Genomic DNA, 11,651 nt, shown 5'->3' on the forward strand with positions numbered 1-11,651 from the left:
CAGAGAGTGGGTGTCAATAGGCAATTTTCACAATGGAGAGAAGTGAAAAGCGGTGTGCCCCAAGGATCTGTCCTGGGACCGGTGCTTTTCAACCTCTTCATAAATGACCTGGAGACGGTTGAGCAGAGAGGTGGCAAAGTTTGCAGATGACACCAAACTTTTCTGAGTGGTGAAGACCAGAAGTGATTGTGAGGAGCTTCAGAATGATCTCTCCAGACTGGCAGAATGGGCAGCAAAATGGCAGATGCGCTTCAATGTCATTAAGTGTAAGGTCATGCACATTGGGGCAAAAAATCAAAACTTTAGATATAGGCTGATGGGTTCTGAGCTGTCTGACAGATCAGGAGAGAGATCTTGGGGTGGTGTTGGACAGGTCAATGAAAGTGTTGACCCAATGTGCGGCGGCAGTGAAGAAGGCCAATTCTATGCTTGGGATCATTAGTAAAGGTATTGAGAACAAAACAGCTAATATTATAATGCCGTTGTACAAATCGATGGTAAGGCCACACCTGGAGTATTGTGTCCAGTTCTGGTTGCCGCATCTCAAAAAAGACATAGTGGAAATGGAAAAGGTGCAAAAGAGAGCTACTAAGACAGGGGTGCTCACACTTTTTTGGCTCGAGAGCTACTTTGAAACCCAGCAAGGCCCGGAGATCTACCAGAGTTTTTTTACAATGTTCGCACCATCATAACATATAACATTTATGTGTACAATGTATGTTGGTGTACCTTGCCTAACTGCATGAGCCAATATTGCACAACACAACATAATTAACTATAAACATTTTTTGTAATTACTTGAGTTTACTCTGATGACTTGCACTGAAGTGAATCAGCCAAGGAGGCATAGTCGGACAGTAGCTGCTGACAGCCAGCCTCAAGCACACTTCCAAATGTTCATCAGTCATGGTGGAAAGGTACTTGGACTTAATGATCTTCATGTAGGAAAAGGCTGACTCACATAAATAAGTGGAGCCCTTCCTGCCTCAGGTGCTCTTATATCCCTGAGGGCCCTATTGCCTTCAAGTGGCTGCAGCTGTGCAGCACACTCTGCTGGATGCCCAGACCTTACCCTTAAAGGGGCCACTGCTGACACCACATCTACCTCCTCACCAGATCTTCCTCTATTCCAATACAAGTGGGGGGGGGGGAGCAGATCTCTATACATACCAGTGCAAAAACAGGGGAAAGGTGTGGGGGAGGGAAGATCTCTATATAGACATCACAGCAAGACCAGTGCAAAACCCCTTGCACACAGAACCAACAGATGGAATTTTTTTGGGGGCGGGGGGCAGATCTCCATACATACCAGTGCAAAAACAGGGGAAAGGTGTGGGGGAGAGAAGATCTCTATATAGACATCACAGCAAGACCAGTGCAAAACCCCGTGCACACAGAACCAACAGATGGAAGTTGGGGGGGCAGATCTCCATACATACCAGTGCAAAAACAGGGGAAAGGTAAGTCAGCCCCAGTAGAGTCAATGGGGCTCACTGCCAGGGATGCGTGGACGGGAGAGCAGCCTGCCTCTCTCCCAGGGAGGAGCCTGCCAGGGGCTCACTCCCAGGGATGCGTGAATGGGAGAGAAGCCTGCGATCGACTCATTTTGCCTCGCAATCGACCGGTAGATCGCGATCGACGTATTGAGCACCCCTGGACTAAGATGATTATGGGGCTGGGGCACCTTCCTAAAGAGGAAAGGCTACGGCGTTTGGGCCTCTTCAGCCTAGAAAAGAGACGCCTGAGGGGGGACATGATTGAGACATACAAAATTATGCAGGGGATGGACAGAGTGGATAGGGAGATGCTCTTTACACGCTCACATAACACCAGAACCAGGGGACATCCACTAAAATTGAGTGTTGGGAGAGTTAGAACAGACAAGAGAAAATATTTCTTTACTCAGCGTGTGGTTGGTCTGTGGAACTCCTTGCCACAGGATGTGGTGCTGGCGTCTAGCCTAGACGCCTTTAAAAGGGGATTGGACAAGTTTCTGGAGGAAAAATCCATTACGGGTTACAAGCTATGATGTGTATGCGCAACCTCCTGATTTTAGAAAGGGGCTATGTCAGAAAGCCAGATGCAAGGGAGGGCACCAGGATGAGGTCTCTTGTTATCTGGTGTGCTCCCTGGAGCATTTGGTGGGCCGCTGTGAGATACAGGAAGCTGGACTAGATAGGCCTATGACCTGATCCAGTGGGGCTGTTCTTATGAAGGGGAAAGATGGCTTATACTTTTTTAAAGCAAACAGAGCTATCTGGGCAGTGGTGTAGCTAGAGGGAGTGCAAAGCACTAAGTTTTGCAGGTGCCTGAATGCACCGTGCAAGCGGCCCCTCCCCTTTGGAGCCATTCCAGATGGTGGGAGCAAAACAGAAGCGAATGCAGGGAGGCAAATTGTTGAAATTACGCTCCTTCCTCTATGCCAGGGGTGCCCAAACCCCGGCACGGGGGCCACTTGCAGCCCTCCAGGCCTCTCAATGCGGCCCTCAGGGAGCCCCCAGTCTCCAATGAGTCTCTGGCCCTCCGCAGATTTGTTGAATCCCGTACTGGCCCAACGCAACGTCTCTCAGCGTGAGGGCGACTGTTTGACCTCTCGTGTGAGCTGTGGGATGAGGGCTCCCTCCACTGCTTGCTGTTTCCCATCCATGACGCAGTAGTGGCAGCAAAGGAAAGGCCAGCCTTGCTTTGTGCAAGGCCTTTTATAGGCATTGAGGTATTGCAAGATCTTCATTTGTTCATATAAGTTTCATCTTTAATATATTCATTTATGTAAACTTATGTAAATTTATTCAAATTTTAAATATAAATTAATTCTTTTTTTTCCCCCGGCCCCTGACACAGTGTCAGAGAGCTGATGTGGCCCTCCTGCCAAAAACTTTGGACACTCCTGCTCTATGCCCTGCACATTTTAGACTGCAGTTTAAAAAAAAAAAAGACTAGGAACTGTGGCTTTTAAATTTTCCACCTTCAAGGAAATTTGTCTAAATGAGGGCCCAATCCTACCCAGATTTCCAGCACCAATGTAGCTGTGCTGATGGGGTGTGCATTTCATCCTGCAGTAGTGGGGCAGACATGGAAGCTTCCTCAAGGTAAGACAACATTTGTTCCCTTACCTTGGGGCTGCATTGTGGCTGCACCAGTGTAATGGAAGATCAGAAGATCATCAGGTGGATGCTGTGGTGTTGACAGCGATTCCTGACAGCTGGCTGACAGCTCTGGGAAGGGCAGGGCTAGCTCCACAGCTGTAATCAATCAAGGCCAATGGAGACCTGGTTGGACACCTGAGCTTCATTTGACCTTGATGGGACTTTGAATGAGCTAAGGAGGTAGCTCACAGCTGAGCTGCATTTGCACTTAATGGGACACAAAGGATAAAAGGCAGCTTCAGAAGGACCAAAGGCTACCCTGACCCAGAGGGAGACACTACCTGACCCAGAGGAGACCTGACCTGACTGGAATTTGACCTTGGACTGTGACCTGGCATATTGATTCTGTTTTGGCACCTTGCATTAATTAACTGGCTTACCTGGACTTTGACCCTGGATTGTGACCCGGCATATTGACTTTGGACTGTGATTTGACAATCTGCATTTATTGGACTGGGACTTGACTCTGACACGTGCTTACTACCCAGGTGAGTTAGCAAAGGGAAACTAACCAGCCTTAAGTGGGCACGATACCTAGTGGAGAGGAGCTGTGACACAACAACCGGTGCTGGAAAGTTGGATAGGATTGGGTTGCCTATTGTCTGCCAAGAAACTTCTGCTTGTGAGCTACAGAACTCCTTGGTGTAGCTGGAGGAGAAAGAGACATTATACATTCTTAGTCTCATGCATCAAGGTGAGCCTAGGAATAACTCTGTAGAAAACACAGCACTGGAAACTTTGAATAGAGAAGGGATGAGCAGACAATCCTAAAGGTGGTACTACCACTGGGTCCTGCAGAGCCAAAGTGGCTACCACTGCATCCTGCGGCACTGCAACTACTGCTGGAGGTTTTCTTGGGGAAAGGGGACTCCCCCCAGGGAAAGCACCAAGCCCTGCAAAAGGTCCTAGCTATTTTGCTGGTGCAGACTCCATGTTGGGCCAGAAGGCTTTGCACATTCAGGAATCAGCAGAGCAGAGCCCTGCTGGTGCGTCCCCCCATCTTGCCCTCTAATGCCCCAGAGCGCCTACCTCCCCCAAAGCCCTCACCACAGCCCTGAACTCTTACCATGCTCCGGACAGCATCCTTCCAGCCCTGGGCTCAGCACCAACTGGTGCTGGGCCAGCACCGGCACTTGACTCAGCGCAGGGTGTCACAGGCATGCCTTATGGCACATTTGCAACACCCACTATTGGTGCTGGAGGTCAGTGCCACCTCTGGTCCAGCTCAGGATTAGGGCTCCTAATAAGCTATCTAAGCATTGCATATTATTTCCTACATGAAAGTGCCCTACATGTAGAAAAACACGTGTGAGACAATCCTTGTGCTGCCAAATCAAGCATGAATGGAATTGTTACTTTTATTTATCTTTCAGAAAGCAGTGAAGCTATAAGGCTCACTGAGGATGTCATGAATTTGAGATTCTTACCCAACAGCTTTTTTTTTTTAATAGAAATGTTTCTGTACCACAGGAGATTAGAAGCACTTCCTGTGTACTATATTGGGCCCAACTTCAGCATATTCTTCCTTGGAAATCCACATCTCCTGAAAGGCAGAGAGAGAAGAAAGAATAGACCCTCCCATCCAAACAGAATACTTCCTGTCAGGGGGTGCTGTGACAAGCACTTCAGTATCTTTGGGAGCCATTCGAATCAACTCCTTCGTCAAACGTTCAGCAATGCCAGGGAAGAGACTGGATCCACCAGAAAGGAGTACATTTGCATACAAAGTGGTCCTCAGGTCAATGTCACATTTCATGATGGTGTTGAATAAAAGCTTATCAATTCCTGGGGCCTCCATGCCAACATTAGATGGACGAAAGAGGGTCTCAGGACACCGGAACAATTGGTTGTGGATTTTAATGATCTGCCCATCAGGCAACTTCCAAGTTTTCTCTATCGCAGAAGGCTTTTTGGCCATCTCCTCCTCAGGGTTCAAACACACGTAACACAAGCCCTCCTTGATGATTCGCACAATTTCCCTTTCAGCTGTGCTCACTAAGGCAATGCCGCTTTCTCTAAGGATTCTCATGAGGTAGTCTGTAAGATCTCGGCCGGCCAAGTCAAGCCGGAGAACAGCATGAGGCAAGCAATAGCCCTCAAAGATGGGGACAGTGTGGGTGACACCATCCCCAGAATCCATCACACAGCCAGTTGTGAGACCTGCAGCATAGAGTGCCAACACAGCCTGGATGGCCACATAGAGGGCTGGTACATCAAATTTTTCAAAGAGCAGTCTAGTCATTTGTTCACGATTGGCCAGTGGGTTGAGAGGTGCCTCAGTTATCAGTGCTGGTCTTGTGCTAGAGTTCAACTTCAGTTCATTCTCATAAGTGTGCTTCCATATTTTCTCCATGTCTGGCCAGGAAGTGACAATTCCATGTTCCACTGGGTATCTATAGGGTTTTAGTGAAAATAAAGATGATTGTGATATTGCAGTTTGTCATGCCTACAACCTTAGTATTCCCTCTCTATACGCACAGCATTCCTAGGTGTCTCATAAACGAAATAATACTAACAGCCCAATCCAATATAAATCACCACATAGCAATGCAGCAGCATCAGTGCAGGTTATGCTGCATCCTGTGAGGGATTTTTGGCTTCTGGAGGTCTCCTCGGGGTAAGGGAACTTTTGTCCCCTTGCCCCTGGGTATGCCGCAGCAGCTGCAAACTTGGAACTGCACCTGTGATATCACTGGCATAATCCGGTGTTGATCTGTGCAGGTGGATCAGGCCCAGGAAGAGGGTTTGGATATGGCGTGCATCAGGTCTACCAATCCCACCCCCTCCCAGGTCCAATCCACCCACCCCCACCCAATCATAGCCCTGCTCCACCCTCCCCCAGCCCCCACCCCAACATAAGGGCAATGCAACTCTGAGGTAAGAGAACAAACATTGCCTTACCTTGAGGAGGCCTCCATGACCGCACCGCCCCCCCCACTGCAGGATGCAGCACACACCCCATTGGCATAGCTATGCCAGTGCTGAAAAGTTGGTTAGGATTGTGCCCTAAATCTTATTGAATTCAGTGAGACTTACTTCTGAGTAAACCAGTTTAGCATTGCACTGCATGAGAGTCTGCACACTTACAAATCTGCAACTCCCAGGTTTCTTTCTGGGGTAGCTGTCATGGAGAAGCCTATTTAATTTGTAGTATAGATGTGTACAGAATTATACATTTTTCTGGGGAGTAGGTACTGTGCTTCACAATGGAGGCCACCCTCGGTCCTTGCACTATCACTTTAAAACATCCTACACGGTAATCAGACAAGCTGGTTTCAGTTAATGTACTTCTTTGCAATGAGTTTAACCCATTTCTACACAGCCCACAGGTGTATACAATTGATCCTTGTTGCATATATGCAACATTGGGCAGAAATGGCTTGAGCTAGGGGTGAACAGGTCAGTGTGAACTGAATGTACTGAAAAGTGTAGCAGAATGCTCCAGAGATTATTGTCAGTCCTTTAGCAACAGTTTTTCAGCTCTTCCCTCTACTCATCTCCCTGCAACTCACATTTTAATACTAATTAAAAGCATTCACTTGGGAGTTAGTCTCATAACTTTCTGTGGACTTAATTTCTAAACAAGCATACTTAGATGACAGCATATGGTCTGAATCCTATCGGAAGAAGTCCTACTGGTACCTGTGGAATCTCCACATGGTGGACCCACTCTAGGGGAGTTGGTAGGACTTAATGGATTTTTAATTAGTCTTAGGGCACAATCCTAATGAGATCTACTCAGAAGTAAGTCCTATCTTGTTCAATGGGTCTTACTCTCAGGAAAGTGTGGTTAGGATTGCAGCCATAGTTACATTATTATTAACAGTATTTATATACCGATTTTCAACTAAAAGTTCACAAAGTGGTTTACAGAGAAAAATCAAATAACTAAATAGCTCCCTGTCCCAAAAGGGCTCACAATCTAAAAAAATGCAAAGGAATACCAGCAGGCAGCCACTAGAACAGACAGTGCTGGGGTGAGGTGGGCCAGTTACTCTCCCCCTGCTAAAAAAAGGAGCACCCACTTGAAAAAGTGCCTCTTACCCAATTAGCAGGGGTTTGACCTATTGTCTTCATAGGACAACTATCAGAATTGGGATTGGGGCCTACATGTTTGTGAGAATCAAACTCAAGATGTGCCTCTTAATTCAGCCCTGGACTGTTTTAGGTTTTGTTAACTTGGAAGCTGACTTCACAGTCTCCTATATGTGGAAAGAGAATCTCATCCAATGGATACTTGGGCAATGATAGAGAATGTACCTTTTGGCAAAAAGGCCAATATACATTTCTGTTTCACTGGGGAAGAGGTTGTGATCAGTTATACTGAAGTAACAGCCATCTGACCCGCTTTACCTCTATTTTATTTTAAAGGGGAGACTCAGTATTTGAAATTGTGGGATGTTCAGATAGTCCTGGTTTCAAGGACGAAGACATTTTTCTGGATGCTTCAGCTTATGCCAGTCCATATAGCTAATTGGAATGGATATGTGATCTGTGTAGAGCACACAGTATGTTTTTCCCATGATACCAGCTGGGTTCTTGGAACTTGCAATCAGGCACTAAAATGGATGAGTTGTTGCCAGGCCCATGAGCATAGGGTGAATTTGCTGACCTTACTAACACATGCATACTAACTAATCATACTAACATGCAAGACCAGTTTTGAAGGGTTGTTATCCCATTCTTATTCCAACCAAGCATAGCTCTTTTTTTGCTTTTGTATTTTGTTTCCATCATTTTCCCTTAATCTGCAGCTTGGCCCAGTTCAAATCTATGTGTGTTTTCATCATGATGTTCCCTTAAAGAAGAAATAACTGTTTGAAACCCAACTGTTGTCTCAGTTCTTGCATTTTCATGAGCAAGATTAGTTTTTGAAATCCAAAGCAGATTTAGAAAAATGTCTCCGGTTCCTAAATACCAGCCTCAAGTGTTTACATTCTTGGGATTTTTCCAGCCCTGTACCTACGGTCCGTTAGGGAGACCAAACTCATGCTCTGCTGTATCTCATGCATAGTTCCTGGTCACCACCTGCACCTAGACACTACTGTCACCTGTTTTTATATGTGCTGCATATCTCAGTATGCATATATGGTGGCTATGACAGAGGCCAGCAGACACTAGGAACACCAAAGTTGGGTTTATTGGGCTAACAGCAGATGAGGAAATGGGTTGGTGACTGGTGAGAACCCAAGTGTGGCCTATAGGAAGTCCTACCTGTTGGACAACAGGTTTCTGTTCTATGGAAAAGTACAAGTAACTAAATATGCAGAAGAAACAGCCAATGTTCTGATTTCTCCAGTCCAAGAATCCCTCCCAGCTTACCTGTGCTTTCTGTGTTGCAGAACAATCAGAGATAACAAATAAACACATTTACTGCAAATGACTTTCTTCCCTACAGTGGCACTATACATTTCACCAGCCTGGTCCGATGGACTTTTTTTGTGAGCTCACCAATCACCTCTGTCCCTCCCTTCTGTTTCACAGCCTGTTTTAGCAACTTATTCCTATTTTTCAGTGGCCAGTTTTAACTCAGTTTTCCATTTAGCCGGTTTTTATCAATTCCCCATGGTTCCTCCCAGTCCCCAGTTTCTGACCACCTGAGAGAGAGGATTCCTCGCTTGGCTTGTGCTTCATCTCCAATGTAGAAGTCCTTTTGGCCTGCACCAAGCATCACCGACTTGGCCTTGGCGCGACCTATCAAGTTGGTGAAGGTAACACGTGGTTCTTTGTCCCCAGCAACGCCAGCCTTGAGCAGACCTGAGCCATTGTCTAGCACCACAGCTGGAGGCAGCTCTCCCATTCCTGAGTGATGGTTCTGTTCCTGCTCAGGACACTTGACCCTCAGTGGGCCAGGCTTATATTAGGGTGCCAGGGTTACAGTCTTCCCAGACATGTGCTGCTAGCTCTATTGTGACTCCGCATGTTGCTATGATACCTTCTCATCCAGCTTTGCATGTTTATCTGAATTGGAGACAGTGAATGCAAATGTCTACTTTCTTTGCTGCATCACCAAGTTCATCTTCCAGGCTTCAAGAATCATAAGACCATGGCTGCCTGTCCCCTCTGCTTTGCTAGGGAATGAATTGTTTGGAAAAAGACTCCTTTGTCTTAACTTTGCCCACCCTACAAAGAAGATCTTCAAACAATACTGTGGTGGTTTAGCCTCCCATTTGTTTATGAGAGAAAGGAAGAACCAACACACTGTTCCAAAGAAGAGAATTTTAGGATGACAGGGCTGAGAAAGTGATCAGGTCCCAACACATGTGTCAAAAAGGGATTCACTACACTTTAATCTCACTGTAGATTCAACCATATTATCAGGCAGTGATTTTTAACCACTGTGCCTTGGCACACTGGTGTGCTGCAGATGGTCTGCAGGTGTGCCATGGGACTATGGGGAAGGTCATTTATTAGTAGGGCAATTGGGGGATTTGAGCCCCCTACCAGCAGCATGGTGTGTCTTATCAATGGTCAAAAAACCAATGGTATGCCTTGACAATTTTAGTGCTTTGTCAGTGTGCCATGAGAAAAAAGGGTTGAAAATAGCTGTTACAGGACCTATGAACAGCTCTTGTAGATCCTGTTAGCTTGGGAGGCTTTTGCCTTCTCTTGCTGTGTTGTGGCAGAAGTGACACTTGTATATGTCCTTGCAAAAGGACCAGAGAGATGGAAAGTCTGCCTGCCTGGTTGTTCTGGGGGCTGATGAAATGATGCTAATATCTCTCTGATGGAAAAAGGAGCACTTTTCAACAAGTTGTTCTTGTTAGGACACCCAAGCTAAAATCCTATCCACACTTACCTGGGAGTAAGCCCCATTGATTACAGTGGTTCTAAACTTCTGAGTAGACCTGCATAACATTGGGCTCCCAATCAGTAAGCCACAGTTAATGTACTTAATGGAGAAAAGAGAGGAAAATAGCCATGTATAGGAGTTTCTGTAGTGTAGTAGTTATCACATTTACCTAACATGCGAAAGGTCCCAGATCTGAAACCGGGTAAAAACGTTGTGATATTTTAATGTAAAAGTACTGTAATTATTCCAGCCTATCCAGGTTTTTGGGAGCCCAATCTAATGCATGTCTACTCAGAAATAAGTCCCATTATAGTCAATGGGGTTTACTCCCAGGAAAGTGTGAATAGAATTGTAGTCCGGAAGTCTCAACTTGTGCAGTGAGACTTATCACCAAACGTGTTTGCAGAATTGCAACCTCGTTGAGGTCTTCGTCCTGACTTCTGATTTAAACTGCCTTGTTAAAAATCTAAACAAATTTTTTTTTTAAAGCGAGAAATTTTTCCCCCTATATTTGCTTTATGATGCATAACCAAGAATGTTTGCATGAGTCAAGGCAAGCTGTAATGCAAATGTGGGTAAATGCTGCAGGTTTTCAGTGATGTCCAATTTTCAGCTCTCCCTGCAGCAGGACACTTGGATACTGTCTCATGTAGTGCATGGATGATGGTGCATGGGTGATGGTGCATGGGTAATGATAGCTGTGTGAGTTCTACAGTAGCTGCTAGAATGAAGGAAGCATATTGCCAAGCAAGGACATGCTTGGAAATTTAGTGCCAGTGTCTGCAGTTCTACGTGTCTGGGAAAGTACAAAGACTTTTTGGAAATGTTTTAGACTTGAACAGCGCATGCAATGTTTCAACTTTTAGCTGAGAGAGAGTGCACTTCTATCCATAAACGTGTAGGACATAGTTTACAGTGATTTCTTATCGGAGTTTCCGTAGTGTAGTGGTTATCACGTTCGCCTAACACGCGAAAGGTCCCCGGTTCGAAACCGGGCGGAAACAAGATTGTCTTTTTACATCTTGAGATCATTTATCCCAAGAGACTTTGTCTAACAAGTTCGGGATGGTTTGTGATCATGTTGATCTATCTTTTATTTAGCACAAAACTGCTGTCTGTTTATCCGGGGAAAAGGAAAAAGTTTTGGTCCTGTCTCTTTTAAATCAATTGATGTGCTTTTTGCAGTCTGTTTATAAAGGTTTTCTCTTTATATATAAAGCAGCTGGAAAATACAGGCTACAATTTCATCAGCATTGCTCAAGATGATATTTAAATGTTGTTAGATCAAGTTATGGTCCAAAACATGCGTTTTTGTATCCCATTTTTCTGCTTAGAATTGCTATTATTTAGGAGTTGAGCACAAAAGTGATAACACAAAGTTTCAATCCTTGGGAAACTGACCACAGCCATTGTAATTAATTGTAAATATAAATGCAAATGATTGTAATTATTGTTGTCAGTAAAATAATTAATATGTTGCTAATTATGTAAAACAATTGTAAATGTAAATAATAATAAATGTAAATATAAGTGTAAAAATAATAAATGTAAATTGTTATGTAATATTATTATATTGCTAATTATGTAAAATAAATAATAATAAATGTGAATAAATAAATTAAATGTAAATATAAATAAAAATAAATGTAAAATTATTATTGCTAATCATGTAGAATAATCATTATTTTATATATTATTTTGGTTCAACTGCA

General features: G+C 44.8%; 1 protein-coding gene and 1 non-coding gene across 3 annotated transcripts; one reads left to right on the plus strand and one right to left on the minus strand.

Annotated features, from left to right (window-relative positions):
- Positions 1-4,620: 4,620 nt before the first annotated feature.
- ACTRT3 (actin related protein T3) lies at positions 4,621-8,946 on the minus strand. Of its 2 annotated transcripts, none has more exons than XM_066622620.1 (2): positions 8,744-8,946; positions 4,621-5,539 (listed from the first exon to the last, which is right to left on the minus strand). In XM_066622620.1, exons 1-2 carry the CDS (start codon positions 8,944-8,946, stop codon positions 4,621-4,623), a joined length of 1,122 nt encoding a protein of 373 aa, XP_066478717.1. The 2 variants fall into 2 exon arrangements, with proteins under 2 accessions (XP_066478717.1, XP_066478718.1); XM_066622621.1 differs by having other exon boundaries at positions 4,621-5,531; positions 8,811-8,922.
- Positions 8,947-10,870: 1,924 nt separating this feature from the next.
- On the plus strand, positions 10,871-10,943 carry TRNAV-AAC (transfer RNA valine (anticodon AAC)). The gene has a single exon. It is a non-coding gene; the product is annotated as a tRNA-Val (tRNA).
- Positions 10,944-11,651: the final 708 nt, after the last annotated feature.

Source organism: Tiliqua scincoides, chromosome 3 (genome assembly GCF_035046505.1).
Source record: "Tiliqua scincoides isolate rTilSci1 chromosome 3, rTilSci1.hap2, whole genome shotgun sequence".
In the NCBI taxonomy this organism is placed as follows: domain Eukaryota; kingdom Metazoa; phylum Chordata; class Lepidosauria; order Squamata; family Scincidae; genus Tiliqua; species Tiliqua scincoides.

Coding starts and splice junctions, on each gene's coding strand:
- ACTRT3 (XM_066622620.1), bottom strand. CDS start 8,946: ATGGGAGAGCTGCCTCCAGCTGTGGTGCTAGACAATGGCTCAGGTCTG. Junction 5,540..8,743: donor CGAGGAATCCTCTCTCTCAG/GTGGTCAGAAAC, acceptor AAAACCCTATAG/ATACCCAGTGGAACATGGAA.